General features: G+C 34.6%; 1 protein-coding gene across 1 annotated transcript in view; it reads right to left on the reverse strand.

Moving 5' to 3' along the window:
* Nucleotides 1-21535, reverse strand: part of LOC103509300 (iroquois-class homeodomain protein IRX-6) — a 60740-nt gene extending 39205 nt beyond the window's left edge. Inside the window, exons 1-5 of the mRNA XM_017444136.2 lie at nt 21418-21535; nt 16657-16825; nt 12182-12287; nt 10014-10355; nt 8043-8131 (exon numbers count right to left, since the gene is read on the reverse strand). Coding sequence (XP_017299625.2) covers nt 8043-8131; nt 10014-10355; nt 12182-12287; nt 16657-16825; nt 21418-21535 — 824 coding nt within the window. The remainder of the gene's footprint in view (nt 1-8042; nt 8132-10013; nt 10356-12181; nt 12288-16656; nt 16826-21417) is intronic.
* Between the last annotated feature and the right edge of the window lie 331 nt (nt 21536-21866).

A 21866-nucleotide genomic window follows, 5' to 3' on the forward strand; every position in this document is an offset into this window, starting at 1 on the left:
TTTTTCACTCGCGTACCCCTTGGGTACCCAGATTTAATCTCACGTACTTAATCTGTACCATTAGGTGTTAGATACTACTCAGTTCTAAACACAATCAATACATTAAAAAAAAATCAGTACTTTTTTGGGCTGTACTGCACTAATGAGCCGTCAATATTCAACCTTTGTTTTTTTATTCTTTTTCGCGTACCCCTGGAGTGTCTCCCGCATATCCCCAGGGGTACGCGTACCCCCGGTTGAAAATCGCAGCTATAGATAGCCAGATACTCATAATTATCGTATGTATGTAGTGCCTCGGTAATGGAAGGTTTTAATATCACAAGTCAACGCCTGGTAATTTGAATTTCAAATCGACATACCACATGCAGCACACATTGGATGTTTTTCATCACCAAAGTCATCAGTCATCAGATTCATCAGATCAAGAGGTTTCCCAGAGGGAACTGTAACTGCTATGGTCTTATCGTCCCGAAATCGAAGAGAGAAGGAAGACAGGATAGGAGAACGAACATTATCCCAGCAGGATAAAATCCGCCCCGGGCGGGAATCGAACCCGCGGCCTAGCGCTTACAAGGCAGACGCACTACCAACTAAGCTAACTAGGCTGGCTTGCATTCACGTCTGAATTAAACTTTGACGGAATATTTCTAGTAATAAATAATATGGTTTGAACCTTCTGTTTTTTACTTTTTTATGCTTCTATGTCATGAATCTTAACTTCAATGGGCTAGAGGGCTCAAAATGGGACACTGCACAATGGCCAAATTTAGATGAAAACTAGGTAATTGTCCAACTTTGAAGTCCAGAAACATACTAGTATCACTTACAGCTGACTACCATGCCATCATCGTGGGAGTTGAAGCTCTTTGTGAATTTCCCCGTCGGAGAAAAATGATACCAAGCATAAATTTCGAAAATCTAGAAGCATCACCGCTTTTGCACAATGCAAAGCTCTTGCCAGTCTTTTTGCCCCCCGACCCGTAACACATGTGAGAGTGCTTTGTACAACACAAAGAATAGAAAAATCAGGGGCGCAGCGCAGGAAAACGGGGTGATTTTTTAGTGGAGACGCCAAATTCCCATTTGTTTGCCTGAAATGCATGCCAATGCATGAAGAAGTCAAAGACATCTTAGTTTTCCAGGCAAATGCACTCGAAACAAAAACTATAGATAATACTGAAAGAAGAACCAAAGGTCCCGTTTTATAAAATCAGGGGCGTAGCACAGGGGAAGAAAATCTGGATAGTTTTCAGAGGAGACGACAAATGCACTCGGGACAAAAAAACTGCGCAGGGAAGAAAAACGGGATGATTTTTAGTAGAGACACCAAATGCACTCGAAACAAAAACCAGGCAATACTGAGACAAGAACCAAAGATTCCGTTTTCCTTTCCTTAAATTCCGACTGCAAATGACCAACTTACAGTTGTGGGAGTATGATTCGGGACCTTACCAATATTGTTAGTCAATAAAATATCGTTGTTTCAAGGACGTTCAATATTGTGGACACTCAACAATCTTGATCGCCCTTTTTCAATTTTCGACGTTTTTACCCTCAAATTTGGCAGAGCTGATGAGAGAATAGTACTCCATGAATTTCACAAGTAGCTATTGATTAGAACCTAGAAGACACCAAGCTCATCCTCCGGCACTGATTGAGAATGTAACGTAACTACAGGCCGTGTCGTAGGGATGATAGACTGAAGGGTACGGCCAAGCTCCGGCCCCTGCGGCCAGATTTTCTTTCAGCTCAAGGCCGGCCTGCAACATGAGACAAAGACGTTATTTATGAATTTAAATCAGAATACATGCTATCAGCAAAGTTCAAACTTTGAATGGCTCATTTTTCTCGCACATGGATCAGACAAGAGCTAAACAACCACGAACTGTCCTAGTTCCCCTCTTTTCTTCGCTCAAAATCCAGTTTTTCTCCGTGAGGCTATATCCCATGGCTTCTTCAAGATATTTACCCAAGTATAAAGTTACCACATCGGCGCCTCGACGAGAAATTAAAAACATGTTGTGCCCATTTTGAAATTCGAGACCCTGTAACTGTTTTTTTTTTTCTCTTTTTTTTCAACGTGTGTAAGTATATTTTAGCATGGTTTTTTGATGTTTGAAATATTATTTACATGAATTCAGGAGACTAATGTTAGACACAGGTACGGTCTCTTTTTTTTTTTCAATGTGTGTAAGTATATTTTAGCATGGTTTTTTGATGTTTGAAATATTATTTACATGAATTCAGGAGACTAATGTTAGACACAGGTACGGTTGCTGCCAAGTTGATAAAACAAGTCCATTTCCCTTCATCTTTCAAGTCATCTGTGTATAATATTCTTGAAACATTACCAAACTTTATGGTAAAGACTATTGGTTTAATATTGAAAATGATTTTCAATTCCTAGAAATCTAATTTGATGATGAAAAATAGGAAAACCTAAAATTGAAATAATCCTATAAAGATTTCAAATAAAATCTTGTTGAAATGCCTACTACCTACTTAGTAGGCAAATAGGTCTAGGTACTTGAGCAAACTCTACATTTTTTTTATTATTATTTATTATATATTCGACCAAATGAAATTTTCAATGTCGGAATACAATTTACTTTTTGTGCATTAAAGTTGTGTACTAATGTTCATTCTATTTACTCACATTGTTCTGGAATTCTGTGTATAATATTCTTGAAACATTACCAAACTTTATGGTAAAGACAATTGGTTTAATATTGAAAATGATTTTCTATTCCTAGAATTCTATTTTGATGATGAAAAAGAGGAAAACCTAAAATTGAAATAATCCTATAAAGATTTCAAATAAAATCTTGTTGAAATGCCTACTACCTACTTAGTATAAGCAATTAGGTATAGGTACTTGAGCAAACTCTACATTTTTTTTATTATTTATTTTATATTGTACCAAATGAAATTTTCACTGCCTATGATAAATGGCTTCCGGGTTTGCAAGGTTAAGAAGCACTAAACATAAAAAATAATAATTATCTAATTTATTATGTGATGAAATAAATACACGAAAAACAATGGAATTGCATTCCACCTGGACCTGGACAAATTTTTCGAAAATAATGTAAAAGAAATGGGTAATAAATGAAAATAACTCTAATGTCCAAATTAACAGACATTATTTAAAAAAAATATGTGAATTTAGCAGATCTGTAGGTATTATCTGTTTTAGAAAAACAACATACCTACTTTAAAATAGGTCTATTCTTTTCATATTACATATCATCACTAATCTTTCAAATGTTCTGGGCCTTGTATTATCTACCATTAAGTCATTAAGTAGTTAAACTAGTGTTTAATTACCTACTCTGTTTTTTACAACCTTCAAGGTATTATTTTTCATAATATCTAGGCAATCAAAGTGGCTGCTGAATTATTATATCCATAACATTCAAATCAACAGACATTATTTCAAAAAATATGTGAGTTTAGCAGATCTGTATTATCTGTTTTAGAAAAACAACATACCTACTTTAAAATAGGTCTATTCTTTTCATATTATCATCACTAATCTTTCAAATGTTCTGGGCCTTGTATTATCTACCATTAAGTCATTAAGTAGTTAAACTAGTGTTTAATTACTCTGTTTTTTACAACCTTCAAGGTATTATTTTTCATAATATCTAGGCAATCAAAGTGGCTGCTGAATTATTATATCCATAACATTTAAAAGTAGGATTTTTAATTCATCAAACATAATTAAATATGAAGTAGAAGAAACAATATTATCATACTTTTCGTACATTATATGAATTGTTTTTATTGCACATTTACATTACAAACAAAATAAAAAAGCGTTATTAATGACTTGGAACATATAAAACTATGTTTCGTTTCTCTGTGTACATTTTTGTGTTTATCTCTAATTCTTCTGTACTCTTTTCATATGCGTTGCCTTGTACACAAACATTAAAAAACCAGAAATAAAATGTTTGGGTGCGAATTTTTATGCAAGTGAACATCTGAAGATAAAGTGTGACCTACAAGTATCAGCAACTTGGTTCATTGTAAAACTTGGTGGTCAATAAAACAAATATTTAGAAATTTGAAGATCAAGATGTCCAATGATATAAAATTGGGTTCAACATAATGTGGATATATCCCGCCTCCATAGTCGAATATAGCAGTGGTTACAATACCAATAATCCAATGTGTAATTTTGAATTTCAGCAGAACTGTGGAAATAGCCAAAAATTGCAGTCTAATATGACCTAACAAGTATGTAATTTGGCGTTTTGTAATGTTTACATTATTTTCCTCGGAGGCAGTCAGGTAGTTATTCTCAGTGTTTTCAAAACTCACCTCTATTAATGCTCTAGTTCTAGGTAAGTGTACACCTAATGTTGTTTTTATTTGTTCAAATAAAACTGGTGTTTTAATTTTTTTAATTACTAACGAATACTGCAAAATCAAACTGAAATACAATTTAATGTGATGATAATAAAAATTCAAACAATAAAAAATTATACTCCAAAGCTCTCTTTTTTAATTGTTTTTTGCTTTTTTTTTAATGTCGGAATACAATTTACTTTTTGTGCATTAAAGTTGTGTACTAATGTTCATTCTATTTACTCACATTGTTCTGGAAATTATGTTACTTCCTCAAATCTTGTGAATCCTACATTACCTACTTGCAACATTCAAAAATTGCCCCTTTGTTTCTACTAGCAAACCCAGGAGCGACAAACTTTTAAAAAATTCTCCTTTGAAAAGATTGGAACTTAGAACCACGTTTGCAGTCTAAAATCTTCCAATAGGAACATTCTAGGACTGAAGATAGTCACATTTATATTAGAGCAACTGCTTTAGAGTCAAAATTCTTTTGAATATCCACAATATTAGTTTTGTTAATACATTTCTTATGCCTTCAACATGATTAACATACCTAATAAAACTACTATACTTACACAATTACCTCTTTAATTCTTGCAAACTCATTCTACAACCATTTGATGCTGATCTATTCTCAATAGAAAAGATTTTGCATTCATATGTTCATGTGCCTCAACAATACTAAGTTCATTAATAACATTTGATTGACTAAAGAGCGCTATCAAGATGTTCAAGTTGTTTGACACCTTGGTACGTTTTGGACCTTACATCTTCAAATTTAAGTCTTCTAATATAATATTCATTATGTCTTTTAACATCTTTAGAATTTATTTTTTCACTACAATGTAGATCTGAATAATAAAACTACTATACTTACACAATTACCTCTTTAATTCTTGCAAACTCATTCTACAACCATTTGATGCTGATCTATTCTCAATAGAAAAGATTTTGCATTCATATGTTCATGTGCCTCAACAATACTAAGTTCATTAATAACATTTGATTGACTAAAGAGCGCTATCAAGATGTTCAAGTTGTTTGACACCTTGGTACGTTTTGGACCTTACTTCTTCAAATTTAAGTCTTCTAATATAATATTCATTATGTCTTTTAACATCTTTAGAATTTATTTTTTCACTACAATGTAGATCTGAATATTCCTTTGTGTGGAACATAATTTTGACAGGGCTCCTCAGCCTTATTAATAATATTATAAAGTAGAAGAACATTGTATGAATTTAATTAAGAGTGTGATAAGGTCGTTAACTTCAGTGCCAGATACATATATGTAGATACATATTGAAATTTATTGTACCTATGTGCAATTGTACCTAATATGTAGCTATTTATTGTTGTTAGTCAATGAATACAACCAAGTTCCAAAAGGTACTTGCCTACTACAGACATTTAGTGTCTATGTCTAGCAATTGCCCGTCGAGCAATTTGGCACATCCACTACCTACTTATTAATTTTGTACCTATTAAGGTAAAAAGAGTGTACCTAGTACATAGATACATATTGAAATTTATTGTACCTATGTGCAATTGTACCTAATATGTAGTTATTTATTGTTGTTAGTCAATGAATACAACCAAGTTCCAAAAGGTACTTGCCTACTACAGACATTTAGTGTCCATGTCTAGCAATTGCCCGTCGAGCAATTTGGCACATCCACTACCTACTTATTAATTTTGTACCTATTAAGGTAAAAAGAGTGTACTTACTGTTAGCAACACAAGTACTTGAGTATTAGTGACAAGATACAAATTTAATGTGGACTTTGTACCGAGGAATCCAAATATGAACATGCCTACTCTCGTATTGGTAGTAATAATTATAAATTCGTATAATTTAATACCAAATATAGAATACAATGACATTGTTCACAGTGCCACAATATCAACTTGTGCAATACCAGTAATACTTACAGCCTTACATGATAAAATTATGAGATAGCTCGCAGGCAGCGTTATTAAAAATCCATAATCGTAAAATAAGTTCTGTCAACATTGGATATATTATCTACCTATACAATGATAAAATATCTGGATATCTACTTAACAAAAACATTGTGTACTAAATCAACCAGGAGATGTGTGTTCATATGTTGATGTTCAATAAAAAATAAAGCAAGTTTCAAGATTTAATTATCATAATCAAGAAGCTAAATATCGTTGTTGGCCTCATTGTCGATATTGAATCATTGTTTTCCGTGTAATACAACCTGAAATAATTCATTTATCGTTGTGTGTGTTGCATAAATTTAATAAAGAGATAATCAAATTAACAATCACGCACATACTTATAAAAGCAGGTTAGGTTGAATCATTCTGCAATCATAAGAACAAAACTGAAGTTGGAAGTGATCTGTCAATTCTTAACAATATGAATCATGTTTGATTCGCGAAAAGAATCGAAAGGATTCGACTAACTTGTCTGTAATATCCTCACAACTATTGAGCAGATCAGAGTATACCTTGAAACTTTTAACCTAACCTAAAATGAGTCCATGGAACATGCTTAATTAATTGGTTGTTAACAATGTTTGTTTATAGCTACTTACTGTTAGCAACACAAGTACTTGAGTATTAGTGACAAGATACAAATGTGGACTTTGTACCGAGGAATCCAAATATGAACATGCCTACTCTCGTATTGGTAGTAATAATTATAAATTCGTATAATTTAATACGACTGAAAAATGAGGACTTGAATAATGTTATAGTGCTTCAAATCAGGTAGATACCTATAAATCCACCTATGAATATTGTAACTGGGTTCCAAATTTTCCCATTATCTACTTCAACACAACCAATCAAAATACCCCTTTTATCAGCAAAAGATATGAAGGAGTCGGCACAAAATAAAATGTACCCTTGCGTGATCGATGTTAGTAGAAATCTATTTCTATAGTTTATCTCGAGTGTAAAGCAACTTGTAACTGGGTTCCCAATTTTCCCATTATCTACTTCAACACAAACAATTAAAATACCCCTTTTATCAGCAAAAGATACGAAGGAGTCGGCACAAAATAAAATGTACCCTTGCGTGATCGATGTTAGTAGAAATCTATTTCTATAGTTTATCTCGAGTGTAAAGCAATTAACTTGGAAGTAAAGTAGGTGTTAAATAATGGCAATGACAAAATAAATAACGAGCAATGCAAACTTAGACAATAAGAAAAACATAGATGGTGGTCAAAGCCTAATTAAATCCAAAGGCAAGAGAGTCTAAACTAATAAAATGTTTGTGAAAAGCTGAATTGAATTTTCATTAAAGATAAAGTTCCCCTCACCCTTGTTGAATTTTTCATTTTGCCAAAAGTTTTCAATTGAGAGTATTTTGGAAAAATCAAGTTTAATAGGAGTTTCCCCTCACCCTTGTTGAATTTTTCATTTTGCCAAAAGTTTTCAATTGAGAGTATTTTGGAAAAATCAAGTTTAATAGGAGTTTAAATAAGGAGCAAAAAAATTGGGGGTGATTGAAGTTAAGCCTTCACAGCTCTTATTACACCCTGCCACCACTCACTCAAACTCAAATCCTTCTCATTCTCATCTCTCTTATTATTTCATAATCTTGTTAAAAGCTCTTCTTTTCCCTGTGATCCAAAATGATTCAGATACTGCTGAACATAATCCAAAATTTACATACAAATGAAAATACGAAAAGAATTGAAACTTACCCATTGAAAGGATATCCGGCGAAGGCCGTGTCAATAATCTTGTTAAAAGCTCTTCTTTTCCCTGTGAACCAAAATGATTCAGATAGGAACTATTGAACATAATCCAAAATTTACATACAAATGAAAATACGAAAAGAATTGAAACTTACCCATTGAAAGGATATCCGGCGAAGGCCGTGTCCTATGTTTAGGTAATTATAGCGTCTAATGTTTTACTTTCTTTTACTAGGCATTTATTGAGGTAAACTGGTTTAACAAAAGGGGGAATTCTCTGTCTGGAGCAAATTCGGACTTCACAAAAGTGTCTGTAAAAAGGGTTACTTCATGAAATCTTACAATAGACTAGACTTCTAGACTGACTTCAAAACGAATACAAGACATCATGTGTTGAGATCTCATTTCTAATATTATATTCAGGTTAATTTTAATTACAGACATATCAATCATAAACAGGAAAGAAGGGTTGTCCAATAATGTCACCAACTTCAACTTTCTGTGATTGGCAACGAAAAAAAACAACCGGGGTATTCAGAAGTTGGATATAAATAATGGAAATAAAAAGCCCTCCGAGGAGAAAATGAAATATGGAGATCCCCCGGTTAGATACATTCATCATAAGTTATTGGATTGGAAGATTGGTTCAGACGAGTAGGGTGTTTGAAAATCTGGTCTGGTGCTGCTGGTTTTAGTTCTAGTTCTACCTCTAGTTGTTATTTTTTATTATTTGGAGTTTGTAAAACAGCCGCTTTGCGTTTGCAGATTTCACTTAGGCTGAGCTTTGTACGAAAAATTCTAAATAATGAAGTTCAGAAGTTAGAACAGAACCTTTCTTCGTGAAGTAGGAAATTTTTCGATTAAATGAGGAGTTTTAACTTTGGTCCAAATCACTTAAAACAATATCTACCTACTTGCAAGTTTTACTTGGTATCTCTGATAAATGTTTTATTTTAGTAGGAACAAGAAAAGGTCATCTGAACTTAATATTTTCCTGATAACCACCAAAACCCGAAATGCGACAAAACCCTTAAAACTGGCTCCTCTCTGAGTTGTACCAATATCTTTCTAACACAATGTAGAACTTGTAGAGATTGATCCTACAGTTCTTTATTTTATCGAACCAAAATCAATGACATACCTGACTCTGATATATCAGATTTTTTCAGTGCTGTTTTTTGCAAACAATTATGATTGATAACTTACTATCGATTTTTTCCATGTAGACCAGGTAGATATTGTTTCCTGAGAGTATTATCATATTATTTTTTTTGCTAGAATTGGATGTTGTTTTTCTACCTTGCCTTGGTGTACGATGTAGTAGGGCTTGAGAACATTAGTGACATCATTGGGGATTGATGGACATGTTTATCTAGAGTTTTTTTGCTAGAATTGGATGTAGTTTTTCTACCTTGCCTTGGTGTACGATGTAGTAGGGCTTGAGAACATTAGTGACATCATTGGGGATTGATGGACATGTTTATCTAGATTAAGATCTTGTTTTGACATCACGTCAACTCGGTTTGGTCGCTCGTTGGCAAAATTAAAGCTTTGGCCGGACGAAATTATCGCGATGAATTCATTGTTTCCCGAGGATAAGGGAAAGTTTGATTTACGAGAAATTTATTGGATTCTATCTTGTCTGGTTGATCGGATCGGGAGAACTGTCATGTAACTAATAGTAAGTATTGCCTGGGATAATATCCTTGTGACTGCAGGTGGAAATATAGCCTGTCTCGTACACGGTAAAGATGTTTGGTAAGTATGCCTATACTTCATAAAGTATTTTTTTCAATGGCCTTCATTTCAAATTTCCTGAAAATGAAGGAGAAAAATCTGGTGTGACTTACCGCTGAACTGTAGAACGGGGCTTGGTCGAATGTTTGGTAAGTATGCCTATACTTCATAAAGTATTGCTTCAATGGCCTTCATTTCAAATTTCCTGAAAATGAAGGAGAAAAATCTGGTGTGACTTACCGCTGAACTGTAGAACGGGGCTTGGTCGGCGCCTAAGGCCGGGAAGTAGGCGGCCATGCCCTCCGGGTACGGTGCACTGTACATACTCAGCGGCAGGCCGGGCCCGCCACCGGCCGCCAGTCTTTGGTAGTTGAGAAGATCGTACTGACAGGAACATATCGTCTGGCCGGAGATCGGATCTGTGAAGATCGGCCGACCTGTGTCGCAACACCGCGACCCCGGGCTGGTAGACCGCGGGGCGGCGGGAGTGGAGGTGACCGCCGTAGTGGAGGTGTTACTGGCTCGGGTGGAAGAGGGGGGAGGAGAGGAACTGGTGGGGCTGGATGAAGGCGCCACTGTTGACTGAAAAAATGAGAAGCAGAACGGGGAAGACAAGTTAATACACTGTACAAAAGGCTTTAGAGATGAAGAGTAGGTAAGAAATTCTAGGTTAGTAGGTACATGTTTCTCTGTCCAATTTATTTCCTTTTCATTTCTGATGTTTAGCGACATTCCAAATTTTATAGTCAATTTTGATCCAAATCATGTTGAAATTGGTTCCCTCTCAGTTAGAATGTTACACAAATTCTTCAAAGTGAACCAAATTGGTGCGTTTTGCATTGAAACCTAGCAAATGTTTTTTTGGGACGATGATTTGTGTGATGAATTTCAAAAACCTTTTTGATGTATAATGTCGTCACATGAAACATAAAATTATGAATTCACGACAAAATTACTAAAAATCAACACTTCAATTTCAATTTCTTTGGAACCCTAACAAAGCAAACAATTATAACCATTTAAAATAACAATGAAAAAATTGTACGATTTCTGCAAATCTAAATAGGTATCATACGTTTTTGACATAAACTTGTCAAGAAGCCAACAGAAATTAGAATAACAATAACAAAAAAATTCTGCAAATCTAAATAGGTATCATACGTTTTTGACATAAACTTGTCAAGAAGCCAACAGAAATTAGAATAACAATAACAAAAAAATACTTCCAACTCTCAGTGTGGCTTGAAATTAAACCTTGCCAAACACAATGGTGATTTGTCAAATATATTAATATAAAGAACTTCCTAACACCACTGAACTAGAAAAAAGAAGGCAGAACTAACGAAAATAAAAAAGGTGAAATTTGAACAGGTATTACTTCCAAGTGAGTGGATATCTCAAAATTAATATTCTACCATTCAGAGTATCACTTGGTATACAAATTATGAAGTGTTAAACTGCTGTGGAGATATAAGATCTGTGTATGCTAATATTGTAGTCATGTGTGAAGGAGATACCTATTTAACATAATTCATGCAATGTAACGTGTTGCCTACTATCTCACAGCCAATAAAGATAAAGACCTATGAGATGGTCTGCAACTAGATGAACTATGTAGTGAACTTCAACATTCTATCAGGAAAAATCCAAGTCAGGTGAAGAATAAAGAATTATAGCCAGAATTACAGAGATGATCTGAATTTCATTTGACAATGTGTGTGTTCATATGTTGATGTTCAATAAAAATAAAGCAAGTTTCAAGATTTAATTATCATAATCAAGAAGCTAAATATCCTTGTTGGCCTCATTGTCGATATTGAATCATTGTTTTCCGTGTAATACAACCTGAAATAATTCATTGACATATCGTTGTGTGTGTTGCATAAATTTAATAAAGAGATAATCAAATTAACAATCACGCACATAATTATAAAAGCAGGTTAGGTTGAATCATTCTGCAATCATAAGAACAAAACTGAAGTTGGAAGTGATCTGTCAATTCTTAACAATATGAATCATGTTTAATTCGCGAAAAGAATCGAAAGGATTCGACTAACTTGTCTGTAATATCCTCACAACTATTGAGCAGATTAGAGTATACCTTGAAACTTTTAACCTAACCTAAAATGAGTCCATGGAACATGCTTAATTAATTGGTTGTTAACAATGTTTGTTTATAGGTTCAGGTCATTTGCTTTAGCACCCAGAACTAAACCTATTACTATCAGAACTAGATATGAAAGAATGAATGAGAGAACCCCTACCAGTAAATACCTAGAACCTAGAGGTGCAATAAAGAATCCAGCTGAGGTCTCATTTTATGATAAACATCTTTCCTGACGACCTGGTCGTTGGTTTTGTTGACAGTGGTAGTGTGTGTGGCATATCTTGATAAGCTTCCAGTCTACAGGTAGAGAGGACTCTGCTTGGAGATTTTGCTGAAGCCACGTTTTATCTCCATACATTGGCACAGGAAGTAGCCAGGCGTCCACTGTAGATCCTACAGGGTGAAACCTGTGAAATCCTGGAGAAATGACTGACAATTGTAATTTTGTATCCCAATATAAGATTTACCTCCGGTATTTTCAACATCTCTTCTTCTATGTATGTCTAAATCTGCAGGTAAGCACATTGATTTTTCTTTAAACAATTTCAAACTAAGTTCACCAATGATTTCAGAAACACAAATAAAAGCGATTGCAAACGTGATTTTGAAAGCTTGTTTGGTTACAAATAGGGGACCAAAGACATCCGGAAGAATTTCAAACTTCAGAAATTTCCCCTGTAAGCCGAAATGTTCTCAACACCCAGTAAAAATTGATGTCTATTGAGAGATTACACGTAACTAGTTTCACATTAGAACTATTCGAATGGCTCTTCAGATCATGCAGGTATAATAGTCTCTTTAATGACCATTAGTACCATTATCAATCAATGTGCTCACTTCTCATTCATCGTATTTCATCTTCCTCTTCTGCTACAAAATTCTTTAGCCTAATTCTCTGGTTCTATCATTGTCATGAAATTGCCAATGAAATAATATTTGGGATGAAGCTTTTCTCTTTGAGTGGTGAAACTTTACCCCCCTTTTGGTAGATGGACCATATTTTCGCTTCTTTCTTTGCACTATTCATATGTGGTTCGAATAGGAAACGCAAGACTGTATTGTCAGCCAGCAAATTGTCTTGAATCGAACAGTAAATAGGTTACTCAGAACTACATGTAAGTTAATAAAATTTAACACATAAAATTGCCAATGAAATAATATTTGGAATGAAGCTTTTCTCTTTGAGTGGTGAAACTTTACCCCCCTTTTGGTAGATGGAGCATATTTTCGCTTCTTTCTTTGCACTATTCCTATGTGGTTCGAATAGGAAAAGCAGGACTGTATTGTCAGCCAGCAAATTGTCTTGAATCGAACAGTAAATAGGTTACTCAGAACTACATGTAAGTTAATAAAATTTAACACATGCACTATCATGTTGTTGGGAAAAAACCGAATACTCCCTGGGATAACGCTTCAAGTACAAACTTTAAAGAAACAAAAACTGAAGTAAAAAAGATTAAAAGTTTGCTCTGGAGTAAAACAGACTACATCGAAACTAACATGTATTGCTCTGTGCATGTAGATTGTACAATTGTATACATGTGTAAGAATGTATATTGTAAATACATGTTTTTCATAAAACACAAAATACATTTATAAAAGTTTATCTGTAAGAACACAAGTTCCAAAGTCTTATCTTAAACCTTCTTTAGCTTTGCAAGCTCGAAAGTTGCTAAAAATATACTTGCTCCCGAAAATAATCAAAATTGTTTTTGAAAACGTTCTTATTGCAGTAGCGCTAAACTGAGGGTTACCTGGATGTATTGAAAAAAACAGATAACTTTGTCCGATAAAACCACATTGAATACACACGGAAAGAATTTAATCTTATTGAACCATACATACCATCAAGTGACTATGTACCTATGTCTAAATATGCAGGTAAGCACATTGATTTTTCTTTAAACAATTTCAAACTAAGCTCACCAATGATTTCAGAAACACAAATACACAAATAAAAGAGATTGCAAACGTGATTTTGAAAGCTTGTTTGGTTACAAATAGGGGACCAAAGACATCCGGAAGAATTTCAAACTTCAGAAATTTCCCCTGTAAGCCGAAATGTCCTCAACACCCAGTAAAAATTGATGTCTATTGAGAGATTACACGTAACTAGTTTCATATTAGAACTATTCGAATGGCTCTTCAGATCATGCAGGTATAATAGTCTCTTTAATGACCATTAGTACCATTATCAATCAATGTGCTCAATTGATGTACCTCATACAAAGAACTGTCAATTACTACCTATCTATACTTATAAAAATTCAAGATGAACGTAAATACCAAACATTTAAAAGAACTCATCTTGAATTTTCAAAGCTCAAACCTAACAGACCTACTAAACAATATTATCTGTTGTCCAAACAAGTTATCAAAAAACCCTTGAGAACAAATCACGTCCTACAAATCCTGTAGCTTTTTGCCAACATCATCTTGGATCCTGGCAACAGTAATGACAATATAGCAGAAGAACTATTTCGTGTAATGTTTGACATAAATGGGGCGGCTCAAGGATTTATTTTTCTGTAGATTTAGTGGAGTTCCTAGCAGATTTACAAAGTAAGTTGTAGACGTTGTAGTTTATTGATCTATGTATTTAGATCCATATTCAAACAAAAACGTTATTATATGTAGGTACATATTTTCGAATTCACTTTTGGCATCTATGTATCTTCCAGATTTCCTTTTCTGGTCAACTCACTTCTATCACGGTCTCAACTTGCAGCTAATTTTCTTCCAATCTGAGTGACAAGAGCCACAAATTCTGTCCCCTAGTACTCAAATATAATATCAATTCTACCAGTGCTTTTTATACCATTAAAGCAGAGTGGGGAGGATAAAGACAGAGTCTTGTGTATTTAATCTCTTCTAATAAAATTATCAATGGTGTATTAAAAAGAGGGGGAGCTAAGAGGAGCTGCCCCCCTCTCCCCTCTGGCGGCAGATGTTTGAAAAGAGGGGACGATTTTTTTTTTTTAGTTTAATATGTCATAAACAAAGTTCGATTTTCCGACTTTGAAGGGCATTTCCTACAAACCGCTGGAAATTCTGCTGAGGATCCTAGAACGTAACTATTTTCCGGGGGATTTCCATATACCTAGGTATTCCTTCAAAATTTTGACAAAAAATTATAAACTCAAATAATCCTACTGTAAAACTCCGAAATCAATTCGGACTTTGCGCACTATTAACTTTCAAGTTTCTATTTTGACACTTGAATTTTTCACAGCCCGGGTAGGGGGTAACAAAGGGAAGGGATCTGGCGAAAATTACATTCAAGGAGGGATGAAACCCAATGTTAAAAAAATACTTCCAACTCTCAGTGTGGCTTGAAATTAAACCTTACCAAACACAAAGGTGATTTGTCAAATATAAAGAACTTCCTAACACCACTGAACTAGAAAAAAGAAGGCAGAACTAACGAAAATAAAAAGGTGAAATTTGAACAGGTATTACTTCCAAGTGAGTGGACATCTCAAAATTAATATTCTACCATTCAGAGTATCACTTGGTATACAAATTATGAAGTGTTAAACTGCTGTGGAGATATAAGATCTGTGTATGCTAATATTGTAATAATAGTGCTTATTTATACTGCTCGCATAGGACTGAAAAGTCCCTTTACTCCAGCAGTAGGCTACTACTATTATTGTGGTCAAATTCTCAAATTATATTGAGGATAAAATTCCATACCTCAGCTGGGATTGAACCCACGCCCTCCTGTTTACCAGGAAAAGAAGAGAATTAAGTAAATTTTGGGAGAGAGAAATTTTGGGAGAGCAGAAAGTAGATTGGTAGAGAGGAAACTGAAAGAACTTTTCATGTGTGAAGGAGATACCTATTTAACATAATTCATGCAATGCAACGTGTTGCCTACTATCTCACAGCCAATAAAGATAAAGACCTATGAGATGGTCTGCAACTAGATGAACTATGTATAGTGAACTTCAACATTCTATCAGGAAAAATCCAAGTCAGGTGAAGAATAAAGAATTATAGCCAGAATTACAGAGATGATCTGAATTTCAACCAGCAATGTGCTTGCAATGGACTCAAGTAGGGATTTTATGTATGTAAACGAATAGAATAGATTTTATAGGAGTAACAAACAATAATAAAATTCCATTTATTTTAATGAAAAGTGAGTTTTCATTCGAACTCACTCATTCTTCACCAATTTGAGGAAATCCCAGACTTGACAAAGACTGACATGTTTGCGGATCGCTTATGTTTACCTGATGCGAGAATGGCTGGGCTCAACTTTACCATTCCAATATCCTCCCGGTCTACATGGTCTCTTTAAACCTCAAAGTATTTGGGTCTTTGGCTACCTATTACCTAACGTATACAATTTCATCAACTGTCCAGCATTGTCAGTTTGACTAAATTTGTCTATGGCAAAAATAGTCAGAAAATCTTCAGTTTCAGAGAAGAAGTCAACTAGGATTCCGTTTTAATTCAATGTTGTTCACGCGTGAGACAACATTCAATGAAAACTTCATCGAAGATACAATCATTTCCAGCTACCATGGATCATGCTATCACAGTGACTGTGGTAGGTTCGAACAATAATTCTTCTCCGCAGCACCTTTCTGTGCTACAACTGTCAGAATCGCAGCGAGTTCCTTTCCTGGTGATAAATATGTGCTACTTAATTGGACTCCAATGTACAATAACCAGGTTGTAATTAATAAAATACCATGTTGAGAGAATACTCGTATCTAGCCTCCATATTAGAATATTTGTCCATTCATAGTCAAGATAAATACTCACCCAGTGTAGCTTACAGTTGATGTAGCTAACAGTAGTTGATATAGCTTACACTTGGTCATTGGGAAATACCTGCGGCCACAATGAGTACGGAATGTATTGTAAGCTACAGTGTATTGTAAAAGGTAATTAATTGTAGACCTGTGTACAATGAATCGTTGGTATGTTTTGCCTGTGTTGAGAATATTGAGGACTTTATGAGAATGTTCCTGGTATGGTAATGAGAATGGAAGCTGTCAAGTCCCATACCTGCCTCTATCCGTATATCTAAATACAACCAGCAATGTGCTTGCAATGGACTCAAGTAGGGATTTTATGTATGTAAACGAATAGAATGGATTTTATAGGAGTAACAAACAATAATAAAATTCCATTTATTTTAATAAAACAGTGAGTTTTCATTCGAACTCACTCATTCTTCACCAATTTGAGGAAATCCCAGACTTGACAAAGACTGACATGTTTGCGGATCGCTTATAATAGATACATAATTGGCCAACAATAACCACACTGTGTTTACTGAATTGATAGCAAGACTCACTTGAGTCAAATAGATGTGTCGAATAATTGATTCAAAAATTCAACCCATCGTTTTAGACAAATCATTGAATTGTAATTCAACACGCATGTCGCTTACGTAGACGTTTAATTCGAACAGGAATAGAAGTGCAAAATTACATATCCAATATACATATCATTAAAAATGAGGCCAGGTCCGAATTCAATAATTATTTATCAGCCATGAGCATGTCATCAACTCATCAGTCATCAATCTAACTGAATTTAATCTAGGCAATAGGCATGCCTTTGAATCAGCCTAAAATGTAGACTTGTTCACATTAGTGGATCAGCAAATGAATGTCGATCAGTAAATGCTGAACAAAATCTATAGAATGGAGATCAAGCAACCCAAAGAGCTAAAGACTTTTAATAAACAAAAACCGATAAGTGTTTGTCCCTTTAAAAGTTCAAAAGGGTCTCTTAAAAATCCACAAAGCATGTGTTGGATTGTTGACCAATTTCCAAATTCCTTACAATATTCCTGATTTCGGTCCTCAAAGGTACAATTGTACACGGTGCAGTCTGCTATCATTCAGATCAAGTGTGGACTTGGTTACTGATAGCAACATATCATTAGGACTAGGACACGCTGATCAAGGATCATATGAAATCGATTCCAACAAGGCTATCTTTACATCTCCGTATAGTAATTGTAGGTTTATTAATTTTATTGATCAAGTGGATAATTATATTATTAATAGTTGCACCGAGTAGATTTTAAGATAAGAAACAAGGTAGGTAAGAGGTATAATATCTAATTAGCTAACTTGTCACTTACCAGTTGATATAAATGTATGATATTGAACAAATGAAGGATAGTGAGCTTATTACATAGGTTTACAAATTTGTTTACAACCTGTATTTACGTGTTAATTATGTGTAACTTGCGCAGACAGCTTGAAAATTATCCCCACAAAAGGAAATACGGACAACTTTTGGTCTTCTGGAATGTGTCATTTAAAAGAGCAGTAGGAGTGCATTGTGTTTCAAAATCATTCTCAAATGCTGCTGCACTGCTGATGAAGCTCATGCAAATTCCTCTGGGACACTCCACTCAAGTTGAACAATAAAACAAATCACAAAGTTCTCGAAATTGTCAAATGAATTTTAAACAGAACTTACCCCGAAGTTAACAAGTACCATCAATATTGCACCAAAAGTCTGAAACAACAGTACACGCTCCCAGAGACAACAGTTTTGTACGGAAAACTCATGGGGTAATAAATCCTGTAGTACGCAACTTTAGGAGAAGTTTAGAGATGCGATTTAAAATGCGGGCATGGAATAAATCTTGGAAAATTGTCGCATTGTTCTTTTCCAGCTTACAGAGAGCGCTAAAGGTGACAATCAGGAAGTGGGTTTACCTGATGCGAGAATGGCTGGGCTCAACTTTACCATTCCAATATCCTCCCGGTCTAAATGGTCTCTTTAAACCTCAAAGTATTTGGGTCTTTGGGTACCTATTACCTAACGTATACAATTTCATCAACTGTCCAGCATTGTCAGTTCGACTAAATTTGTCTATGGCAAAAATAGTCAGAAAATCTTCAGTTTCAGAGAAGAAGTCCACTAGGATTCCGTTTTAATTCAATGTTGTTCACGCGTGAGACAACATTCAATGAAAACTTCATCGAAGATACAATCATTTCCAGCTACCATGGATCATGCTATCACAGTGACTGTGGTAGGTTCGAACAATAATTCTTCTCCGCAGCACCTTTCTGTGCTATAACTGTCAGAATCGCAGCGAGTTCCTTTCCTGGTGATAAATATGTGCTACTTAATTGGACTCCAATGTACAATAACCAGGTTGTAATTAATAAAATACCATGTTGAGAGAATATCTAGCCTCCATATTAGAATATTTGTCCATTCATAGTCAAGATAAATACTCACCCAGTGTAGCTTACATTTGATGTAGCTAACAGTAGTTGATATAGCTTACACTTGGTCATTGGGAAATACCTGCGGCCACAATGAGTACGGAATGTATTGTAAGCATAAGTAGAAACTTCAGAGAAATATATAACTAGAAAGTAATAATCTAAGCTTTTCTTCATTGGTTACCTACCAATAAAGAACTTCTGGATGAAGACCCTAGGTTTGGGATAGTTTATCTATTGAAATCTATTCTTAATCTGTTTTTTCTCCCTTAATTTTTTCCATGTCTCATAAACGCACCAAATCATGAGCTGTGTCATAATTATTTTAAACTACTGAGGTGCTCACTCCTGATTGTTTTTAAATATTCTTTTAAGCCTCCAGTTTTTTGGTGAAATGAAATTATTGTTGTAAGTAAGAAACAAGTAGTTGTTTGCAAAACTTTTGAAACCCCATTTTATTCGAACATCCTGTATATTTCAATAAATTGAATCAATATCAAACAACAATATAACAATAACTCTGAACATAACTAACCTAAATAAATGTAATTACAATAATATTTCTGTGCTGTTTAAATTATGCAAACTAATTTACACCAGATTCAAATGGGTTTACGCTATTTTTGGAGTGTTTCAAATTCTAAATTTGTCCTTTCTAGCATATTCGGTTGTGTGTCCAGAATAAATGTTTTAAGTCCAATCCACACTGTGTTTACTGAATTGATAGCAAGACTCACTTGAGTCAAATAGATGTGTCGAATAATTGATTCAAATATTCAAACCATTGTTTTAGACAAATCATTGAATTGTAATTCAACACGCATGTCGCTTACGTAGACGTTTAATTCGAACAGGAATAGAAGTGCAAAGCACACTGTGTTTACTGAATTGATAGCAAGACTCACTTGAGTCAAATAGATGTGTCGAATAATTGATTCAAAAATTCAACCCATCGTTTTAGACAAATCATTGAATTGTAATTCAACACGCATGTCGCTTACGTAGACGTTTAATTCGAACAGGAATAGAAGTGCAAAATTACATATCCAATATACATATCATTAAAAATGAGGCCAGGTCCGAATTCAATAATTATTTATCAGCCATGAGCATGTCATCAACTCATCAGTCATCAATCTAACTGAATTTAATCTAGGCAATAGGCATGCCTTTGAATCAGCCTAAAATGTAGACTTGTTCACATTAGTGGATCAGCAAATGAATGTCGATCAGTAAATGCTGAACAAAATCTATAGAATGGAGATCAAGCAACCCAAAGAGCTAAAGACTTTTAATAAACAAAAACCGATAAGTGTTTGTCCCTTTAAAAGTTCAAAAGGGTCTCTTAAAAATCCACAAAGCATGTGTTGGATTGTTGACCAATTTCCAAATTCCTTACAATATTCCTGATTTCGGTCCTCAAAGGTACAATTGTACACGGTGCAGTCTGCTATCATTCAGATCAAGTGTGGACTTGGTTACTGATAGCAACATATCATTAGGACTAGGACACGCTGATCAAGGACTTTGCCCAGTGATATAAATTATATGAAATCGATTCCAACAAGGCTATCTTTACATCTCCGTATAGTAATTGTAGGTTTATTAATTTTATTGATCAAGTGGATAATTATTCATATGAAATCGATTCCAACAAGGCTATCTTTACATCTCCGTATAGTAATTGTAGGTTTATTAATTTTATTGATCAAGTGGATAATTATATTATTAATAGTTGCACCGAGTAGATTTTAAGATAAGAAACAAGGTAGGTAAGAGGTATAATATCTAATTAGCTAACTTGTCACTTACCAGTTGATATAAATGTATGATATTGAACAAATGAAGGATAGTGAGCTTATTACATAGGTTTACAAATTTGTTTACAACCTGTATTTACGTGTTAATTATGTGTAACTTGCGCAGACAGCTTGAAAATTATCCCCACAAAAGGAAATACGGACAACTTTTGGTCTTCTGGAATGTGTCATTTAAAAGAGACAAAAATGTGTCATTTAAAAGAGCCTCTCCAGATAGTTTTAGATCATGTTATCATGTCTCCAACATTACATGCGTCTGGCATGTGCCTCACTCCTCTCCAGATAGTTTTAGATCATGTTATCATGTCTCCAACATTACATGCGTCTGGCATGTGCCTCACTATCTTCAGGTGGTCTCCTAATAGCTCAATATCTCTAGTGTTGTGACTGATAGCTCCTCGCATTATCATATACGGACAATAATAATTACTTATCAAAGCATGGATTTTCAGCATAAATATTCATATCTTGGTTACAGCATTAGGCTGTCTAGTGGAGACTTTGATGAATATCTTCGTTATTGCCGTGATGATATTCGCTGGGCGAGTTGCCAGATAAGATTGGGTGGTCTTCTAATAGCTCAACATCTCTGGTGTTGTGACTGATAGCTCCTCGCATTATCATATACGGACAATAATAATTACTTATCAAAGCATGGATTTTCAGCATGAATATTCATATCTTGGTCACAGCATTAGGCTGTCTAGTGGAGACTTTGATGAATATCTTCGTTATTGCCGTGATGATATTCGCTGGGCGAGTTGCCAGATAAGATTAGTGTTTATATCCTCAGACACTTGAGACCTGACTCTGCTAATAACGTGTTATGTTTCGTACTTACAACATTGTGGATTTCACTATACCAAAGTACAAATCGTGGTTGTATCTACAATACTGCAAACAATAGAGAGAATCAGTGGTTCGTTTTGTAAATACATATCACAAAAGA

Source organism: Diaphorina citri, unplaced genomic scaffold (assembly GCF_000475195.1).
Source record: "Diaphorina citri unplaced genomic scaffold, Diaci psyllid genome assembly version 1.1 scaffold485, whole genome shotgun sequence".
Taxonomy (NCBI): Eukaryota; Metazoa; Arthropoda; class Insecta; order Hemiptera; family Psyllidae; genus Diaphorina; species Diaphorina citri.